Source organism: Stegodyphus dumicola, chromosome 9 (genome assembly GCF_044657685.1).
Source record: "Stegodyphus dumicola isolate Sdum_Otavi_A_Nest chromosome 9, ASM4465768v1".
Lineage (NCBI taxonomy): Eukaryota > Metazoa > Arthropoda > Arachnida > Araneae > Eresidae > Stegodyphus > Stegodyphus dumicola.
In genome coordinates, this window is record NC_140776.1 from 136,915,456 (window position 1) to 136,938,792 (window position 23,337).

Genomic DNA, 23,337 nt, shown 5'->3' on the forward strand with positions numbered 1-23,337 from the left:
TTTAATAGAGAAGCCACTCAGTTTCTTTTTTATTTATTTATTTTATTTTTACCTAAACGTACCCTCTACGCCACACCTCCGAGTCCAGTTCCTTTAGGCAGAGCGTGATGCGCAAGGCCCGGGGGCTGGCCAAATCGCCTACCCCCAAAGGCAAGGCCACGGCTTCGGGCCTTTGTCTAGCAGCTCGAATGGCCTCGGGCTGAAATTTAGATTGAAGAGTCATAATTAGGCTCCATTCGCAGATGGTTTAGGAAAAGAACTGAAGAGAGAGACACAACTTATTGTTCCTGGTGTTTCTTTTGGTTTTTGTTGCCGAGAGATTGAAAGGGCACCGAAAAGGTAAAAGAAGATTTGAGTTTCCTGATGGAGAAAAATGAGTAAAATAGATACGTGAATGCGTTATTATAGAAAGAATTATAACCGAACGGAAATGTTTGTATTAAAAAGAATTCATTTTCAAAAACCATATCTTAAATGCTTTTCAAAAATTAAAAAACATCCTATCATTCCTTTCCAACATTTCTAAAGGAAAGTACGCTTTTATAGAGGACTTCCCGAGCGGAACTGACACAATTAGTTTAATGGCCTACGATGCCATATGTTGGTTGCATACGATGATTTCTTTATATTCAAATAATTATGTCAACGTATATAATTCTAATAAATGATTATTTCGATCTGAAAGGAATTTTAATGATGTAATACAGTACTCCGCAACCTTTTCTCACCTGCGACGCACAAAAAATGTTTCTGGAATTTCGTGGCACACCAAAGAGTTCCGAGTTATCAAGGAAGTGCCGAAAAAATTCAAATGCTGACACACTTACAATCACACACACAACAGTGAAATATATAAAAACATTTAAAATAGACATTATTAAGGAAAAAAAATTGTCATTGTGTATTAAATACATAAAAAATTGCAAAATGTCAAATACATGTATTTGATTGCGGCACACCTATATCCTTCCTACTCATGGCACACCAGTGTGCCGCGGCACACCGGTTGCGGGGCACTGATGTAATATAAGGTGAACGGTTATGAAAAGTATTATTATTCCTCCAAAGGAATTTAGTGGCAGTATGAATAGAGCTTCGAAAAGAGTGCTGAAACGAGCATTGTTGTCAATGAACTGACCGATGAGATGCGGATAAGCAAAGAATACAGACTCTCAGTTATCCTAGATTAACGGGTGAGCCCGCTCTGGGCACACCTAGGGTTCGCCGTTTGATATTAGGCAAGATTTCAAGGTAAAAATTTAAAACTAATGTGGAATAAGGAGATTAGCATACAGCCAAAAAAATAACATAGAAATTTATTTTCAAACAATTTCTTTTATACCCTAAAAGAAAATCTGGAAGATTTCTTTGAAAAATGAGGGTCTTAAAAAAAACTAAACATGGCTAAAATATATGGACTGGTTTGTGTTGAGCTGCCATCAACTATATGTATAGAAGGTTCAGAGTAACCTTTAGTAACCTATAAATCCTTTCTCATTCAATTTTTCTGTGCGTACAGAAGGAAATTTTTAGGTGTGTCCGGACCGGACACACTATGCGGCAAAGGGTTAAGTGCAAGAATAAGTAATGTTTGTAAAATGAAATTTAATTTCCATTACTACCCTAAATATTTTGTGAAAATGAAATCTTAACTGCATGGTAAACATAAAAATGGTTTGAACATAAAAGCGACATCTGGTGTTTTGCAAATCTAATAATTAGCTTATTTGAATTTTTAACAAGCTGCCATACTCGCTGGCCGTGTCTTTTCTTTCACCTTCAGGATATAGATAATATGCATAGAATTATTTTCATAATTCTTTTTATACATGTTGAGCAACATTTACTTAATGAAAGTTTAATTAAATATATTTTTAGATTAATTAGTTCCCATTTTAAGTGATTACGTATCTATTCTATTTAAAAATGTTCAACTTAATTTTAAAAAATTATATCTATAATTTAAAATGGATCACAGAAAAGCAATGGTTAATAGGCTATTGCCTAAGAAAATAGAAGCCTTCATGGAAGAATTTTTAAGGGAAATTGGCTTGTTACCACGATACACATGGTAAAACCACGAAAAACAACTATACATTTGTTCAGTTTGCACGGATTTGAATTCGGGTTAAACTACTGGTGTTCAGGGGTCTTACCGCTCCGTTGATTATTGATTGTTTGCTGAGAGATCTCTGACTTTAAATATAAAATTGCTGCACCTTGAAACTAGAAGTAAAATAAATGCTAGCCCTTGCTGCAGAAAAAATGTTGCTTAATTCATGAACCATTTTTGTGCATGCAAGGAACAGGAAAAAGCTCTGCTGCCAACTTATGAAATAAAATTTTCCTGCTTATATAACAAGTAAAAGAATAATGAAGTACTTATCGCATTAGAAAGTTTCATTATATTGTTCTTAATTTCACTTCCGTAATTTAATTATGTATTAATATAAAACACTTGATATTTATTTTTACTTTTATTTTAAGTTATTTAAATCTCGCTCACTAACCTCTTTCCGAAAGAAGGCTGTAGAAGTTGAGGAAATACAAATATTACTGCCATCATTTAAGCTCATTGTTTTCTTATTAACCGAGCTCGTTAGAGATGCCATTTTTTAAAATAATTATTTTTAACTTATTTAAAGATACTGTTAATTAAGATTGACCTTATTTATAAAGTTTTAGGTCTGTCCTCAATTATTAGATCATTATTTTCTATTTAGCCGAATCTTCTAATAGTTAATGAAATAATTACAAAACTCCGCCCAGCTGAATTTCTGCTGAATCTAATATCGTTATAATGTGTTAGTTATTCATAAAAAGAATTTAGCAATTAAATTGTGAATTTTTTGGTCAGTGTAACAATTGAAATGATAACCAAAAATGTATGCTTAGGTTAACATTTTAAACGCCGCTTCGGTATATAATTGACATGACATTTAACGTGTTTAATAAATAACAAATTAGGGTTCATATTTAGTGCGTTCTTTCGAAATGCTTAGGTAAAAACTGATGATAATTTGAACTTTTCCTTTATCTAAAGTTATATGTAATTAACTGCAAAAGTGCACGGAGTTTTTATTAACACCTGATACATTACATTTTGTTCACGTAAAGAAACTATTTATTTATTTTTTATTTAAACTTGCAAAGAATACTTTGTATTAACCTAGAAAACTGCAGCACTTTTGAATTCACAATTTTTATTTTGATGTGTCACATTTTTGAAAAAATTTGTGTCAAATAAGTTAAATTTCAAGTCAGTCAAAATACTATAAGCGTTATTGTGGGGGGAAAAGCCAGTACCTCCTACATACTGGAGATACTGGAAAAGCCGCCCAGAAACAGCTTCTTTAAATAAATGTAATAAAATGTGCCCACAACCCCCTGAGGTTAATCTTAATAATAAATAGAAAGGAAAGTCGAGTTTCCCTCTCCCCTTCAGTCAACTCTCTTTTCCCTGCGCAATATTCACCTGTTTCTTCCCTAGGGGGGTTACAAAAAACGAGGGGAGTGATGGGGGTGGGCTTTTCAGGCACCTGCTACCTTGCTGTCTTTTCTCCGATCCGATGCATCAACTGTCAGACTTTCTGCTCCCATTCGACTGGATTCCGTTATGTTCCACAATTGGCGCTTCATCGCTGCCTTTGGCGAAATATATGGTTTTGAGATACGACTTCTCCCGTTAAAACCTCTTGAAACCTCTTTCGAACGAAAATCCCCGAGTTTTCTTATTTCATTGTTGGCTGCTATGCATATGCAGAGATAAAATGTTTCATTTTTAATTCTTGGTCATCAATTCTACATGTATTTTTGGATTTACTGTACTCTCATGTTTTCTTCATGTGCTTCTCGAAGACTTGCAGGAAAAAGCTACAATTGTAACCAAGTCCAAAATACCACAGAAGTGTTACAGTATTTTAAGGAGGGTTCAGATTAAAATTTCTTGTTTGTACTTATGGTGACGCTAAGTAGAAATATGCAATATAAACTATTTTTAAAATTTGAAAGTCCTTTAGAATTAACATTATGTGATCTGACACATGCAAACTATACAGACAAGACAGTTAAAAGGTACAACTGCAGTAGAATATCAAAGAGCCGGCGTGACTGGAATCATTAACCTATCCGGATATTTGAAAAGTCTGGATAATAGATTCCCTCTTAAAAGACACACCAGGTCTTTATCTTATTTAGAAAATAAGCATGCAGTAATAATAATGAGACTAATTAATATTATTTAATACAACTGCAGTATTAGTGTATTATTTATTAGCCGATGTTTTAATGCCATATGTTATGTGCCAAGCACAGAATCTTTTGTTTTTAATTCTTGAAGTGAACAGGCCTGCTTATTTTCAAGTAAAAAATCTTTATTTTCACTTATTTACTGCAAACTAATATCCTAGAAATGGTACTTTTGTTTCAGTAATTATCTCAAAAGTGAAAACATGCAAGCTAAATAAATATACTTGCAATTAACACATTTCAGCCATAAAGTCATTTATTATTTCGATTCGTATAATCCATTGAGATACAAAATGATGAAAAAAAATTTGAAACACTATTACAACTTTCAAATAGATTAAAAATTTTAATTTATACTGGGAGTCAAGAAATAACAAGAGTAAGAAGATTTCTTCCATCATGCTTTCTTTTTTCTTCAGTACCCAAACTAGTGTCACAATCATCAAACAGATCAATGATTTCCTTCAACTATGTATATATTTTTCGCTTTCATCTAAATATATTAAACTAGAATTTCAAACATAATTTTGTTCTGAAATAAAAAGAGAAATTCAGACATACTTATTTTGATATTCTTTTCTTGCTGCTTCATTAAATCTGAACAACAATATTTCATTCTATGCTAAAGGCAAAATTGCTGAAAGTAGATGGACATTTTTCCTGACGAAACCTATCACACACAAAAGCTACAAAATTCCATGTTTGAATGCACTATTTTACACTAGTAGGTTGCAGCCAAAGGAAAATTTATAAGTTCTTTGTAGTATAAAAAGTATAAAAACATCTCAATATGAATGATTTGTGTGTATTTGATTATGGCAAAGCCTCAAGGGCTATCTACCTAAAGGGAGGGATGCCTTCGTGGAGGACTTTCTAAGGTAAACTGGCCAATATGAATGAAGCCAATTCATTCTTTCCAAGCAAAAAACAATTCGTAAATAATTTTTTGTTACTAAACCAGAAAACAAAATCTTTTGACATTTCAGGTTAATATGTATGTCGTCATGGTATAAATGTAATGTAATATAACAACTTTTTCTCCATACCAATAAAAGAATAACTTGGCAGTAACATATCGTGTCAATTATACTAACCTGAAACAAAAAAGTTACCAACAGCAGCTATTTATTTAAGATGCTGACTTTAACGAAAAAATTGTGGCATATAATGTCGCATGCAATCCTGTGCTTTCTTCAACTTCAGAATATGACCTTACATAAAAATCATATATTAAATGTTTGGCAATGCTGTAGTTATTTCATCTTTGGAAAAACTTACAATTTTTGATTAACAAGCTCTAAGATTTAAGAGCGTGCAATGGCAACACTTCTCAAAATAATGCTAATTTTTATCTCCAGCGCTTTTGCCACTCCGAAAAATGAGTGTGAACATAAGCATTTTCAGTGTTTTTAATTAATATCTCGGCTGATTAAAGTCGTCCGAAGATAAGAATGGTCGAAATGGTTTTCCATGAATTTTTGGAATACCGAGGGGGGGGGGACTTCTCACAAAACTCAACTCCTCGCCGCTCCGCAAGAGATAATGCCGCAAACAGACAGACAGATGAGCACAACTAAGGGCTTCACAAATTAATTGATGATAAATTGTTAACAGTTTCAGCCAACTATATCTAATAACTCATTTTTGAATTCAATAGTTTTGACTTTAGTGAGTGGCAACGCAAGAAATTAGCAGGCATTCAGCTGAAATAAAATGCTGTCTAGAAAATAATAAGTTAAAACAGTAGATGTTGGATACTAAGTCTTTAACTTTTTATTAGAATGTTGGATACTAAATTCTCTCAGTAAGATTTATTTTGTGTGCTCTTTAATAATTTTTTTGAAACTGGATTGGCTATTTATTGAGAGTAGCTACGACTATTCAATTAGTCAATATATTATAATGGCCAACTTTCTTCGGAGGTGGGCACAATTTTTATATACATGTTATTAGAGAATAATATCTGACTAAGAAATAATGCATAATAATACCATATTTTAATGTATTTATGTTCAAACTGTAGTTAAAATTTTATTTTTGTTTTAAGGAAACTTTTAAAGAGTAAATATTTTTATTGATGAAATTTTACTTTTATAAACCTATAAACTTTGAAATACATTCTTCCAAATGTCCTTTGCATAAATGTACTTAGAATAACTTGGGATTAACTGTAAATCAATGGAAAAGCAAAAGTACTTTTAGATATTCGAAACATCTTTATTTATCAGATAAGTCTTATAATAAAATTTTCTTTCAGACATATTTTAAGTGTTTTCTTGTACTACCTGTTTTTTATATAAAGAAAGAGAATTCTAACAAAATAAATTTGTAAGTTAGTATAATAAATTCTAAGCGCTGGAAGGGATCGTGTTAATTTTTATTCTATAAAAAACTCTTGCAACAAAACTGTTATACTCACTAGCAGTCGAGTGGTAAAAGTCACTGAACACTGGGAGTTCGATCTCGGTACGATCCCATGTAAAAGGGCTGGCTGCATGGCTGTTTTTTGTTGTTTCCCCAAGTATAACAGATACTATCCAGTTTCTCTTCGAAGTCTTCCACGATGGCATTCCTTCCCTTAAGCAGGTAACCCGCTTGTGCTTTGCCGTAGTCAAAGAAACCAAACAGAATGGTTACACACTACATCGTGGCTGAAACATTGAACAATTTCTGCATATTTGTTATATTTGTAAATACGTAGTAAGTACATTTATAGACTACTAATTTATAACAAATATTTATGCTTCGAAAATCCGATATTATAATACTTTCCGCTTACATCGCAAGTCTAGCGATTATATATTTTGTGGAGTAAGGAATTCGACATTTTAAATAACTGTTTTGCACTGAGAATTTGGTATTATACTTCCTCCCCCCAACATCTGATCTATTAGTAAATAATGAAGAATATGTATGGATGTTCCTCGCATAGTGAAAAAAACGGTGCCACCTGGAACCACCAATTTTGAAAGCACACACTTGCATCTCGAAGAGAGAATTTTTAATTTTGGATTTATTTTTTACTTATATTTTATTTAGTGAGAATAAAATGAATTTTTGATTAACAAATACAGCTATTTAAAAGTAATGTGTCGCCACTCTGCAAAGCTTAAGATATTTATTCTTTCAAATTTTATCAGAAGACTTAAAAATTTAAAAGAAATAAATTTCCACTTGGCTTAAGCGTAAGATAGAAATGTTTAAAATTTAATCAACAAACTGGGAGATTTTAAAACAATATGTTGTTACTGTCTGAAATAAAGCAATTTTTTCCCTCTTCGCGCTAGTGTGTTGCCATTTGGCAAAATGTAAGATATGTAATGTCTCTTTTAAATTTAATCTATTTGTTATCGATGATCAAATTAAGAGATTTAAAAACATGCAGTTTTTCATCTCTGTTGTTATTAATAACTAGTTAGACCCGTGAAAATTACATTAGTTGAGCTCATTAACATCGTTATCTATGTTTCCTTTTTGTAGTAACTATTTTAGGCGATATTCCTTATTGTGATTTGGCGACAAATATTTTCGCCATTGCCAGGGAACTAATCCCGGTTTTTAACATCGCTAAATGATTGGCTTCTTATGGCGTGCAGCCCTAATTTGAGGTAGGGCTGTTTTTCTGGATCGCGTATTGAATTACATTGATCTGCATTTTGTTTTGCCTTTTTGATGCAGTGGATGAGCGCGACTCTTTGTTTTTATCAACAATCTTGACACACATTAATGTGGAATAATTATACGAGTATGGGCTTCTTCAGTTTCCTATTTAGAGAGCGTCTCTGCCCTCAATGTCGCTCCCGTTGGATGCGGATGAGTATGTTTGAAGAAAGGAGGGTATTGCCTTGTCGGTATCAATTACGTGGTCTTTTACACCGTGCAGCCCTCTTGGAGTTCAGTGGACTTGGTCTGCAGGTGCGGCGAAGTAGGTTGACGACTGGACACTTGCATAAATTACTATATCCAGCACAATTGTTTCCTTATACTTGATAAAACATTCTTTGCCCACTTATTGAAGCTTCAGTTAAAGTAATTTTCATTATCTCCGTTTAATAGTTCACCAGACTTTCTGCTATTTTACATTAAAGTACGAATGGTTTGATTAGTTACTTAAATGGTGTCCCTAGAGAAGGTCTTCACATATTTTCAGAACGATTTCGAGGCCGTTTAATTAATGGTTAAAATGTAAAGAATATTTTTGTCAATGTTCGACCTGAACTTTTCTTTTATAAGAAGTATATATATATATATATACATACACATACATATCAAGTGATAAGCGATTTCCCTAATAAAATGGCTTTTCTTCAAATTTTCATTCCCCCTTCCAAGAGCCAGCAATCGTAGAAGGACAATAGTCCATAGGTCAAACATCATGGTATTTCACAGGGATACTTTGAAAATGTATATATACAGTATCTGTAGCAGTCATCATTTTTTTCAAGGAATACAGTGATGCTTTGCGAAGTATGACTTATTGCATAGTATTCATGAAATTTCGCTCTTTGAAAGGGATTTTCCCCACTGCAAGGGAATCCCACGACAATCATGAACATCTTAATGAAACTTTCCTTGCATTGATGGAACCAAAGTTTGTACACTTTTTCTTCTCTTCGTGTTCGATAACAAACGGACCTTCTTTTGTTGCAGTCATTTATGTAAGCCCATGCTTCATCAAGGGTCACAACGTATTTTCCACTTAACACCGGATGAATAGTTTTCATGCATGGTTCTACAAATTATTCTGCGTGTTGCGACGTGCCTCGGCCAAAAGCTGTTGAACATTGTTTTCAGCCCTTTTTAATTTGTAAATCTTGGTTGCTATTCCATTTATTGCTGCTATAGATGTATTTAAAGAGTTTGCAACTGATTTTCTGCGGCGGCGGATTCTGTTTCGTTACCAGCGATTTAACTTTAGAAACATTAGAAGCAGCACACACCTTTTTCGGGTAATCGTTTGGAATCTTCTTTCCTTTTGACGTGATGATTGATGGTTTTTCTCTTTCAGATTAATAATGTTGCTTATTTTCCATTTAGAAATTTTAATACCATACTTTTCGCAACGTTTTTGTATTACGAACGAGGAATATTTCTCCTCGGAAAGCGCAAAATCATATCTTTCATTCCAATAGCTTGCGTACATGCGAAATTTTGAAAGAACAATGAATTTAAAAGTAGCAGATTATATTTCTCATTTCAAATAATAAGCTGGGTCCGAAATTTGTTTTCCAAAACATGTTATCTACCTGTTCCCCTTTCCCGCGGACATTATGACGATCTAAATCTCAATTCCCGATAGTGCATATGAACCACGTTCTTTTATGCTTGGGCATTGCCCTGAATTGCTTCTGAGCAAGCTCCCGTCTACGTCGAAACCATTCAAGAAATAAAAGAGATCCGAGTTTCACAGAAAATGCATGTAACTTATTGCTCAAAGCCTTTTTCAGAAAACTAAGAATAACGGCCTACCAGTGGCCGAACGGTAACGTAGCTGAACTAACTCAATATGCGTTCAAAACCGAGCGGTCTGGCTGCATTGTCGTTTCCATGTTTTTTTCCCTGTGTGAAACGTGAATACGACCTAAATTAACCTCAAAACGTTTTCACGAAGGCATCCTTACCCTTAGGCAGGTAACCCTCGTGTGCCTTGTGATAATAAAATAAAGTAAACCAAACTATTCTTAACGAACAAATGGTTAATTTCACAGTTGCCGAGAATGGTGCGTGCTATTTCATTTTATCATACATGCATTTGAACCTTTAAGGTTTCATACACATGTGTGTTTTACATATCTAGTAGTTGTATTGAGACAAAAGATCGTTATTTTTTTATAGCCACTGTTAGTATTTATTGTAGCATAAATAAGGTAAGCGGTTTGGGGTCAGATTATAGAGTCTATGTGTTCTTTTTGGAAGCATAAAATATAGTCTCTACGTAGTAGCCGAATACTCGCTATGTCTTTGGAAGAATAAATACTGAAGAAGAAGGTTTTAAATAACCTTTATTCGAAGTAAAATAAATAGATGCACCACTTCTGGCTAACGTGAACATAACAGAAATTTAAAATATAACAAATCACTAATAAATCTGAATGGCTAACGACTGGCTCCTTAGGTTAACTAAACGTTAAATCGGCTGCAAACAGCAAAGCCGAGCTTAGAAATATCAGTAGAAACTGAAAGGTGTTGAAAATCGACTAGAGAGCTAAATTCAAACACGCAGCAACTCGAAACTAACTCCGCTATTACTCTTCTCGAACTCTTGAAACGCAGTTTAAATACTGCTTCTGAAACAAGTTTAGATTAGCATACTACATCGTTTAAAAATTTACATTACGGCAGGAAATTGAAATCGGAAGGGAAAAGAAAGTAAAACTAAAAATAATTAGTTAGAATAAAATAAAGTCTTTACAAGATAACAAGAATTTATTAAAATTATTTAGTTGCAAATGCAGCTTGCTCGAGATACATAGAAAAGTGTCATTTATTGAGTGAGAAACCAATGCATTCTAAAAGGCAGTGTGGCCTTATACTTGCTTATCATGGCTATGCCATTCTGCCACTAAAAGGCATAGTTAAGATAGAAAACACTGGAAGCGGCTCACAATATAATTTTTGTTTGTTTGTTTGTTTGTTTGTTTGGTTTTTCCATATGGAAAGTAATTTTTTCAGATTTTCTTAGAAAATCCCTAGAAAATGATTCATTGATTTAATTTGGATTGAAAACATGTGTGTAGATACTTAAAACTCTAAAAGTGTTAACATTTTGCAGTGTCATTCTAGTTACAGACGTCTATGTATTGTCATGGATTTGATCCAGAATTCATCGGTGTCTGCAATCATTTACGATAACCATCATACCTTCAAGATGGTGTTCTCCAAGCTTAGGCTATTTGAATACGGCAAAGCACTCGCAGGGAAGTTTGCGGAGGACCACCTATGGCAAACTGTCTCGTATTCACGCTACCGATACTAAAACTAACTATGCAACCAGCTCATTCGCCTAGGTGGGAACCCAGGACGAACTACCAGTATTTAGCAGTTTTTAACTCCTCAGCCGCTGATTTGGGTCTAGAAAGAAGACGCTGTCATAACGGTGTCATGGCATAAGGCTCCGTTCAGAAGGTGGCATAAATGTCATAACTGGGAAAACAGTTTGGAAAAGCTATAGGCACATCCACGCATGCTCAAACTTATTTTCTCTAACTGGCTACGACCCTGTATCGCAGGTATGAGCGGAACTCGTGCATTTTTATGTCTTACGACTATGCCTCTATGACATTTATAGGCATCCCTGATGCCATCCTAAATCATATTTCAAGAAATTGTGTGTACTCTGTTGCAACTTTCTTGAAGGTTAGACTCCGAGGAATATGTCGTATCCGAAAATCTGTTTAAATATATCTTTTCAGTTATGATTTCTTATTATTTTCCTTACAGCTGCAATTTCACATTCATTCGCAATTGTTTTATGTAAAGTAAATATACATCAATCAGTCTTATAATAAATAACTCTTATACTGTACTTTATGGCATCGTTAACTGAGATTTGTATTTTGTACAGGTAAGTCAAAAGAATACCCGTTTTGTGGTTTTCTCTCATTAACTTTATCAGCAATTTTTTAATAATAATTTCCTTCCGCCGCCGGAATTTGCGGTTTTCGGCGTAACCTTGAGAACATTTCAAGGTTTTTTTCCCCCTTCCCCTTCACAGCGATTAAGGAAAATACATCTGGTATCTTCTGGTGACTCATTTTTATTCCAAAGGGGAAGTCGGCGTAATTTCTCATTGTGGGAATTTTCCCTGGATAGCACGGAACGACCTGGTCAATTTAGAATGAGATGTATTCCACAGAATTTATTTGAGAAGGTCAAGGTTAGAGGTGAACAGACTATCACTGTTGTTCAAAAAGTTTCGTTTATTGCCTCAGAACAAAGAAATTTACGCCGGTAATCAAATTGGTATGCGAGGAGTGCTATGCCTTTGAATTGTGAAGCCTTGGTTTTTCATTATTTTTATCATTTCATTCTAATTTATGCTCTGGGTTTCATAAGAAGGGTTTTAACAGAATCTGAAATTTTTACAGGATGAAATGTATTAATTCTTGTCGCAACTAAGTGATGATAAACAATTTAGAATATATAAAATTATATATATATAGGAACTGAATTATTATCTCATAGGAACATCTTCAGTATTATTGTAACTTAAATAAAGTAATTTAAAGTGACATTTAACTAATTTAGAAGTGTAAAATATAAATGTCAAATTGGTCTGAATAGTAACCATTGAAAATGCTGAACCATTGAAATTTGTTACCATTGAAAATGTTTACCTGAACATATGTGTGATACATTATAAAATTATACAAAGAAACATATTTAAAAAAAAACTTTTTGAGTAGATGCAAAATGTAAACACCAAAATTAAATTACCTTTTATTTGCCAAAGGAGAATTGGCTTTTCAAGAAGAAATAATTTTTACAATTAGTATATATATATTATTTACTATAAGAAACAGTTTTTCGGGTATCATATCAAGGGAAAGAAATTTAGTTAAATATTAGTTAGTATTTTAAATCGATAAATTATTGGAACAAATTTTAGTCAGTAACTTAAACAGTTTTTTAAGTCAGTATTTAAAGTTTTTTAGATTTCTACTGTAGTAAATATACATACACACACACACACACATATATATATATATGTATATTGTAGTATATATTAATAAGAAAAGGAGAGGTAAAAAATAGCTAAAGCCGTAAAGAACAACTGAATTACCTAATTCCTGATATTACATGTAAAACAAAGTTAAAACAACAAAAATCTAAATTAAAGCAATAAATTGTACGCAAAAATACCTACATATTATACAAAAAAATTAGAAAACCTATACAACAAAATCAAAATATGTACGCGAAAAAGCCTTAACAATTTACATAATACTGAGTAATTTTACATATAAAAACATAGTCAATCTACTCTGTTCAAGGCATCAAACAGAACTTATCAAGGGAAACGTGTCTGAAGTCCTCAACCAAGTTGATGGCCCACAAAAACAAAACAGGCACGTTTCGTCGAACAAACCCATTGAGACTGAAAACAGCATTCCTAGTTATTAAATTTTTATTCAACTATTACTAAAGATGTCTCAATTGATTTGTTCCTTTTTTCAATGTGCCATAGTGTTTTAAAACAATAAAGTGAACTTAAAAAAATCTAAGCTAAAAATATTAAACAAGAAAAAACTTGTGATCTAAAAAAAAGAAAGAAGATGTAAAAAAATCTTATACAAAGTAGCCTGCTTAGGCAAATGTACAAACAATTTTTACAGTGTTAATCTTGCAAGTATTTAATATACATCATTTCAAGGGGTAGGCCGCCTTAGTGTAAAAAATAAAAACTTTGTCCTAATGAAAAAATCATGACAAAGAGGGGTCCTGTTAAGGCAAAGTTATTCGTCAAGAAAAATTAATGAACCAAAAAGCTAACATACCTGCGTCCAATACGATTTCTTTCGAAAATTAAACTGAACTATAAACGTGGAAAACGCTTGCCAGGAAAGTGACGAATGTCTTAGGAGTTAGAGCTTCCTTTCTTTTGTTTTGTGTTGTCACTATCGCGCCGGGAAAGCCTTTTCGACCGTGTATTGCTGTGAGATGTTCCATCATCTAGGTGTACTCCATCTCTCAGGAAAGTTTGTAACCGATTTTCTGAAGCACCCTGTATATTGTATTTTAACAGCATTTTGAGTGATCAAAAGGTGGGCATATCAAATATTAAAAAATTATGTAATTCTAAAATAGATATTAACGTTTTTCTGTCATTGAACAATACTCCTTACAGGAAAATAGTTCGTTTAAAGAGAGAGCAATTTTTTATTTTATGCTTGATAATAATATTTCCACATACTGCCATTCACCACATCAAACGAGGTTCCCGCTCATCTCTTCTAAATTCGAATTAAGTGGACGAAATAAAAAATTGCAATCGGCAATAAAGTGTGAGAAAGTACAATCAGAATTATGTGTTGTGAAGTAATGCTCAATTATAAAAATTCGCTCAGCTTGGAGAAAAAGGTCTTTGCATCAAACAAACAGTTTTTTAAAAGCTATCAGCATAATTTGCAACAGCTGAAGTTTCAAGCGATATATTACATGTAACTGTATAAGGATGTTCTCCATTGAAATAACATTAATATCTATGTTAAAATTTCGGAAATAATTGAAATTTTGATGCTCACGACTTTTGGATCACCCGATATATGTATTTATTTATTAAAAAGAATTTTGATTGTGATTCGACATTATTTGAAAATAAAATTAAACTGATGCTAAAACATTTCGTAGCATACTCGAAAATAATAATAGTCGTAATATTGCAAAGGAATTGTAAAAGAAGATAGATTTCCTTCCTTAGTTCCCGAATTTCTCCCAACAGACATAAAATTAGTGCATTACCTTATTTTTGGGTTCTGAAAAGAAGTGCATTATGGCTTTTACATGCCTCTTTTCCCAAAAATGTAAAAAGTATCTGGTTATCCTCTAGGTAAAAAGGTAATAAATAAAATACTTTACTCAAAAAAACCTGAAATTCCCTTTTTACAAGTTGATAAAAGGACGAATAGAGATACTGCTGATGAAATAATCGCATCATGTAGTTCCGGCTGAAACAATTACTAAGGGCCAGCTATAATTCATTTTCTTCGTTATGTGCTTCAAGAATCAGTACAAAGGTTTAAATTCAAAACCTGTTTGCGCATCGAAAGTATCAGTAATCTATTATTGTTAAAAAATCCATTAGGGGAAGGTAACTACTAATATTTATCTTAAACCGACTACTGTGAAGACAAAATACTTTCATAAAGGATATTTGAAAAGTGTCTTATAGTAAAAAACACTTCCTGAAAGCATTAAAAAAAGTAATCGTGTACTCAAGCCATTTACGCCCATTCTTTTAAATATAAAAAATACTTGTAAACAGAATAAGACCTTTAAATGCTATTTAAAATTATAGATTTAAGCTTAAGTAACACATAAACTAATCTACCGATTCAAGATGAAGGCATTTCTTAAATTTATTTCATCATAAGTTTAAAAAATGATACGATTTATATATAAAGATGGATGCATGTGCGTACCACTATACTGCGATCGACAGCATCCACGGCATCGATGAAACATTCTCAAAGGTTCTGAAGATCGTCGGAGATTGCAGGGACTTCCCTACAAGAAAGTAGTTTAGGATTAAATTCAAAGCTTGGGTGGTCGTCCTTTAAGGCCATCATTTCCTCGTTCAGTATATGTCCTGTCCGCTTTAATGTCAAATTTAGAATTAGGTACTTTCGGATTTGTTTCCATCTTTACGTCAAAAGTTGGTTAAGGTACTCATGAAAATGGTTCGTACAATTAATAACTCTGGTAAGGCGCAGCAGTTTTGTTGAACAAGATCAACCCTCACTGTTTTCTTTCAACTGCGGCATCAGTTTGAAGGGACTCAAGTAAATCTTTTTAATGGTGCATAAATCTGCTCTATACAAGCAAAGCTACTGGACTCGCTTAAGTCTGGGGGAAAAGCAGACGATGAGATAAGTTTACTTCCATTCAGTGCGGTAAAATTTGCTATTGGTTGCTTAGTTTATTTGTAATGAACTTTTAAAATATTTCTCGGCGTTATGAATAACATAGTATTTTACTATAAAAACCAAATATCCAGCCTTTTTGCGTATCCAAGCCCGTGTTTGAGCCAAAAAAACATTGCATAAAAATCTCCAAATCAAGTAATAAAATTATAGCTACATGAAATTGATCATATTCACCTCTACGTCACTGGTTTATTACAGTTAATATAGTTATTTTGAAAGAAGAATTTATTAAATATCGCAAGAATGCACGTAAAATCTATTAGAATGTTCTCTCTCTGTCACTTATCGTTTTTAAGACGGAATTTGATTTATGTAGAACGAGTATACAGTTTCTTGCGTTGCCACTCAGGGAAGTAAAAAAATATCTCCTCAGATCGAAGCAACTGTATTTTTGGATCACATCTGATTAAAGAAAAATTTGCCTTGTGGCATAATTTGTACGGTACTGGGAACCTGATTACACGTGTACCATATTTTAAAAGTATATATCGATATAATTATTGTGCTGTTAAATTTGTCATACAACCATATACAGTTTGTAAAGAATACAAAATTTTTCAAGGATTTTGGCCAAAAATAGCAGATTTCAATAATGTTTAATTAGTTAACCGCCTCATAAAAGTTCCAACATGTTTTTACCAACCCTCCACTGCTCCTTCATTCGGATGTGCCGGCATAAGCGTGACCATACTCTCATGCAAGTACATTTCTAACTTGAAAAACAAAAAGGGTTTTAGGACGAATGCGGTCACCTTTATGACAAGGATCTGTTATGCAAATAGAATTTCAGTTTGCTACTTTGATTTTATAACGCAAATGAAAATACTATCTATATAGTGCTGACGACATAGCATAAAGATGCCGATACCTTTATAAAGGTTGCTCTACATAAGACTGCCGGGCTTCAACTTATGAAGGTTTCTATCTTTTCAAACAGAATCAGAGTTGCAGAATATTACCAGCATTTTTATGCCAGGACACCGTTATGAAAGCATCCCTTTAATTGCACCAAGAAAATTAATCCAGGAAGCACAGGACCATAAGATATGCCCTTTTATAGTCCAAAGGACACGACTTGAATTTGAAATGCTATTATGATAATTTTTCAAAAGTATGCAGCATTTTCAATGAAGGCTTTTATTTTGAGCATCCAATAGATACTTTTATTCTGTAGACGTATTTGAACTTACTGTTAGGCTTAATTCAAATATGCATTTTAAAAGATGCTGCTAATCAAAAAGGTAATCTTTGTCAACCACCCACGCTTCTAAAACTAAATTTTCGCTGCAATATCATTGAACTGACGCATCTGAAATGCGCAATGCTATGCTTCTGAAATACTTAAGACGCGTAGCATTACTCACAGCGAAGCATTAGCCTATGATTTCGGAAGATTTAAGAGTTACCTGTTTGAAAATTGTTGCCGTCTTCTCAGTAATCTACTTGGTATTATATGTTTATGATAGGTATGCTTATGTGTTCCAAGAGCAAGTAAATTTAGATTCACCAACTTCTTTTCTTAATGCGAATCTGAGTATTTTCTGCCTCCTTCCGTGACAGTTTCGAGGATTTGATAGTTGCACCGCTTCCGAGTACAGTATTTTTTGAGACATCCACCATTATTTTGTGCAAGAATTACCCTCACGACAAGTGGTTGCTAAAAGTGTCTTGGACGTAAATTGGAAGCTTAATGTGATTAAAAAAAACAGAGGCGGGGCAGATTGGGACTTGACATCTTTTGAAACATCTGCCTTGCATGTACGAAGAACAGGTTTTCCAACATTTTTCCCCCCTTCCTAAAAACATTTTCAGCTTTTAACAGGAAAATCTTTTTCGACAATGGGGCAATTTTCTGCACCAGGTCTCAAAATTGGTGAGCAGTTTGCATACGTAGAAGATGCGAAAAGGGAGAAGATAAAATAGGAAATAATTGCAGCTCTATTTTAAATGTTGCAGGAAATGGGATGGAGCAGTTCATGTGTCCCTTTTTACACCCATTCCCTTGGTAGTAAAGACAGAGATGTCATGGAAATCAGCATTTCAGATAGTTCTTTCATTGATTACTTTTCCTAGTGAACAGCAATACGCCTAAAAGCTTGCTGATATTATTTTTGTTTTTTTTTATTTTGGTGTGGTTTTTGCGGCCGTTACTTTATCTTGCCTTTGTCGTATTTTGTTTCAAGCCTGGAATAGTAGACCATAACGAAAGTATACGATGGTCTGAAAACCTCCAGTTTCTTCAATGGAAGGCTCTAGTACTCTTTGGGCAAAATTGAGAATTTAATTACAACTGAATTATTCATTGATACTTCATACTGATCCTAAAGAAACTTCGCGGCAGTTATTGATACGAGTTACTAATCTGCCGAACGTACAGTTTATTCAATATTCATGTGTTTTATTTAAAAAATGCTAAATTTGATGTTCCTAACAAATGCAAAAAGAATACAGCGGAATGCATTCAAACGAAAAAGTGTGAAAGGGAAGTATTTATAATGCACTGGAGTGTATTTCTTGACATGCATGAAAAATTCTGATTATTGACCCAAGACATATTTATAATATTTCTGTTTATTTATTATTATGATATATGTTATTGCATTGTTTTCCACACTTAGAGAGCTGTAGAAAAAAATATTTGATTAGATATGTTAGACAGATAATATTTGATTAAAAAATTACTTAAAATTTCTATAAATTCCGTTAATGTAATTTCAGTTCTTTACTTTCCCATTCTTGCTCAAAGTTTTTTCATTTTATCTCAAAAAAAATTTGCTTCAGAGATACAAAATATGGAAGAGAGTTTATATTCGGAATTCAGTGAAAAATGTTCGAAAATTTATCAAATATCACCAGCATTGCTTAGCTGCTAAGTTTTCCGATTTTACCGAGAGACAAGTTCTTTTATCGCATCTCTTGCTCCACTAACGAATATCTCGGTTTTTAATTTTTAGCCTTTACCGAGCAATGTATTTTGCAGTAATCTGAATGATTTTTTTTTTTTTTTTTTTTTTTTTTTTTTTTTTTTTTAAATAAATGAAACTTCGTAGTTAAACGAATGAGATTCGTGCAATTTAAGTTTGCGTTGTGCAATTAAGTTTAAGTTTGCGTTGCACAATTTGTGCAATTTAAGTTTAACTGTAGCAATTTTTAGCATACTTTTTCTTATTAAATTTTATTTAATCTGAATAGTCTTCATCTACTATGGACTGCTATCTATTATATAATTTTATATGAAGGTTTAACCAATGTTTAAATAGCTAATATTTTGTTTCTAATTTTTTTACATCAATATACTGTTCACCCACACAGTGGTTATGTATATTAAGTATTAATTTTATTGTCACTATGTTTAAAAGCATAACGAAAATTTCACGTCACTGCAAATACTGTCTGCGCAAACAGTTCGCATTGGCGTGCTTATTCCTATTGTGTCAAACGATTTTTGGCATTTGGAAGAAAGAGACTTGCTTTAGAATGCTGTATTGTAAAATTCGTAAAAAAATATCATTATCATTAAGTAAAAGATATCTGAAGTGGAACTATCACGCTACCAGATTAAAACCATCTTTTACTTCTAATTCTATTGCAAAAAGTCAGCCACATAATGTCACCAAATCACATGCTTAACTCGAGAAAAATCCAAATGCTATTAATTTTCCAAAGATTATGAACATAATATATGAAATCAGTTGAAAAAGTCGGTTTGACTCATGTTTCTTCCAAGTATCGTATATTAGGTTGATGAAATATTTTGCTGTAGTTTGAAATATATTTTCATTTACTGGACCACATATTCATTTCCATGTACTTTACAATATTTTATTTATTTTGTATTTAACAGAGCCCGATTTACAAAATGGAGGCTAAAATTTTATGAAAATCCCATCTCCATTTTCTGAATGCATTAAATGTCCTTACATTCAAAATACTCAATTAGGTAGGACGATTCGAGCTATGCATATAAAAGTTCCAAACATTGTGAAATTTCAAAAATGGACGTTAATGGCAAAATGGGTCAAACAGGGATACTACTATACTCTCGATTTAAACGGGAGGACTCCTAAAAGAAAAAGCTCTGCTGGAAGCGAAGTCTCGACCTATGGAAACCATGTCCCAGCCATGCGGGATATTTTGAAACTTCGCCGAAATGTACAGTCTGCTGTTCTGTACCGCGTAGAGATCACCCAATCAGAGGAAAGTTCTGCTTCTGAAGGATAACGCGATTCCAATCTGAGCGATAGTCCATTACTATTTGGAGTTCAAGTCCTTGTAGTAAAGAGGTTATTACATCTACGTCCCTTGCTAGATGACGTGGGAATCCGTTTGTCCTCAGTTCGAACAAAATCAGTGAAGTCAGGTATAAAATCCCGCAGTCGCCAACAAGTAGTGTAAGAAAGATATCATTCTAATTCAAAAGCTAACAGTATAAACTGAAAGAGAAATTTCAAGGGATGTTGTTCCAAGTATCCTTGTAGTAACATAAGCGTGTAATACATTGAATCGATTTGCCATTAATATACATTTTGATTGGTTGGTTTACTTGGTTATGACAACACACACACGGGCTATGTGCTTAAGGGAAGTGATTTCTTATATTTCTTATTTCTTATTCACCGTGGAAGACTTTCTTATAGAAACTGGCGCTTACACACTTTAGGCATGGGAAAAACCACGAAAACGCCCATGCAGCCAGCTCGTTTTACATGATTGGAAAGCCGAATTACCAGTATTCATCGACTTTTACCGCTCGGCAGCTAGTGGTCCCTGGTATCCACTCTGTGAATTATTTAAAAAAATTGTGGCACTTTCCTCAATTCTTTAAAATCTGGGTTGAGCAACTTAATAGATAAATGTGTACCCAATTTAAATGCTATTAGAAGATCTGGACCCCCGGGATGCATGCCCCATTTCAACATGATTATTAATTGCTTAAGATACCGTATTTACTCGCTTAATAGTCGCACCCCCGTTTTGAAGCAGAAAAAGTCGCCAAAAGAGTACAATATTGTGCAGTAGATTTCCCTGCGTAATAGTCGCACCTAGACTTTCACAATGAAAAATTGAAAAAAAGTGCGAATATTACGCGAGTAAATACGGTAGAAGGACTTCGCTTTCTGTTTTCATGTGCGATCCGTCAATTCTCAGTAATGTTATAAGTACCGACAGCGTTAAAAACAAAATTATGAATGAACTCAAATGTTATGAATGAGTGACTATTCAGTGTGTAATATTTATTTTTCTTTTCGCCTCGCTCCAGGGCCAAGTCTAAAAACGGGGGCCGTTCGCTGCGTGAGAAGTTGGATAAGATCGGCCTCAACCTGCCCGCGGGCAGACGGAAAGCTGCCAATGTCACTCTTCTCACATCCCTTGTTGAAGGTAAGAAACTTTCTCTCATTTCCTCACCTTTCTGAGTATAAAACTTGTTCTCATTTTTTGGCGCCATTTTTCATTTAAAAGGAAACACGACAAAAAATTTGCTCCAAATAAAAGAAAATGACGGTGACAGAAGTAGGCTGAACTGAACAAGTTATAGATAGAAAAAAAAATTTATTAAAAAAATTCGAATAAAACAATTTTTTTTTTATTTAAGAATGCACGTGAAAGCTCAAAAAGACTGCTTTGCAAAGTGTTTTTTGAATCAAGATAGGAATTTGAGACGACATACTATACATAGGGCTTAGTTTTTTAAAATTAAATGCAGTGGATACCTATAGAACGCCGTTAGGAAAGGCGAATAGCAAAGAAATGGAATAATAACAACTAAAATGATAAGTAGCTGCAAAAGGGTAAATTAATATAATTTTAAATTAATGGCAATTACAGAAATAAATTAATCAAATGTATTCTAAAATGAAATGAAAAAAACTAATGAAATGCGACTAAGATTTGGAGTTCCGGCGGACACTCGCATTTTTCATGTTCGCTTGCTCCAAAATAGAATGCTTAATTTTAACATAGTCTGCAGCTTCTTGATTTAGACAATGATGCATGTAAGGATCTAACCTAATTTTGTAACATTTCCAGATATGGGAATAGTACTTCATTCTTCAGGAGCTGAAACCGTACAATCAGGCTATTTAGAATATCTGTACACAGCTGAAACTTGATGCCATGTATAACTATCGTAATGATGGTTCTAATCTAACCTAACCATACTAATCATTATTACCAGTTTTAAATCTTATGTTTATTCATTTCTTAAATTGCTAATTACCTATTTTAATTCATCGAGAAAGGATTGATTTCTGATTTGCAAATCTGATCCAATCTGCAGCGACTGGTGCCAGGCACTAAATAAACAATAGCAACACCCCAACACCCAACTGCACCCTAGTGCTTGTGCTTATTAGTTTATTTACAAGTCATTTGTTGCGCCTAACCTCTTTTAAATGAAAGCAACTATTCGGGGAACTTGATGGCTGCTGCATGACTCTCATTTTCTTCCTCATCTTGTTCCGTATGACTTAATTCTAGTCTTTAAGAATGTTGCAGATAGTTATCGCTGGTATCTCCACATGTCTATCGTTAATCATCTGTCAGATCCATCTTAACCATTGTTCCAGCTCGCGCGTTATCGAGTTCATCTGACTTGGTAATTTGCATAATTTTCATCAACCTTAGCATTGCTAATCATGTAGGCGTGGTATTAAAAAAAAGTACTTTTTGTTCAATATTGTTTAGGATAGTAGAGAAGGTTATCACGAATGCTGATTTTGTTGGGCATCTTGTTATGCGCTTTGTTATTACTTTTACGGCTGATGTTTGATTTTACAGCTTGTCTCATTATAGAAAACAGGAGCAAAAGAACAAATAGATTTGTTCGTTAAAAGGTCATAACTGTTCCAACGCAAGGAATTTGTTGATGCATTGTCCTCTTAATGCTCTTTCTTATAGAAGCTGTAATTCGTGGGTTGTTTTTTTTCCCTTTAATTTTGAATGTGCATTTCCTCAGAAAGCTGGAACTCCAATGTACTTTTGTAACGTAATATTTAAGTTGGAAATTGAACTTGTTCAGCAAACTTTCTTAACATATCCGCGTAGCAGTTTTTTTATATGTTAGCAAGATTTTTCATTCTGGCTTGTGACTTCAGGTTATTGTACTTAAAGCCTTGAGCAGCTATAGGAGTCTAATGTCTGATGATTCAACTTTTCATTCTGAAAGATCCTACTTTTCCAGAATTATTTTCTTCTACTCACCTTTTTATTGACTACACTCATTTATAAATATAAACCTCACAATAAAAGCTTTGCGTACTAGCATAAAAATAAGCTTTAGAATTATTCAAGTTCAAGGTTCACATAGTATAAAAAATTCAGCCTGCATACAAATCTTTCCATTAACAAGTTGGGGGAGTGCTTTTGATATCCTACGTAATAAACAGGAAGTATAAGATGTTCACCGGGGAAGAATGTGTCTTGAGAAATGGAAAGTAAGATAAAT

At 33.4% G+C, this 23,337-nt stretch overlaps 1 protein-coding gene across 5 annotated transcripts in view; it reads left to right on the forward strand.

The window, feature by feature from the left end:
* Window positions 1-23,337, forward strand: part of LOC118186090 (transcription factor AP-2-epsilon-like) — a 295,229-nt gene that overhangs the window by 241,683 nt on the left and 30,209 nt on the right. For all 5 annotated transcript variants that reach the window (XM_035356105.2, XM_035356101.2, XM_035356102.2 and 2 more), the window contains one exon: window positions 21,154-21,272. In XM_035356105.2, coding sequence (XP_035211996.1) covers window positions 21,154-21,272 — 119 coding nt within the window. The remainder of the gene's footprint in view (window positions 1-21,153; window positions 21,273-23,337) is intronic.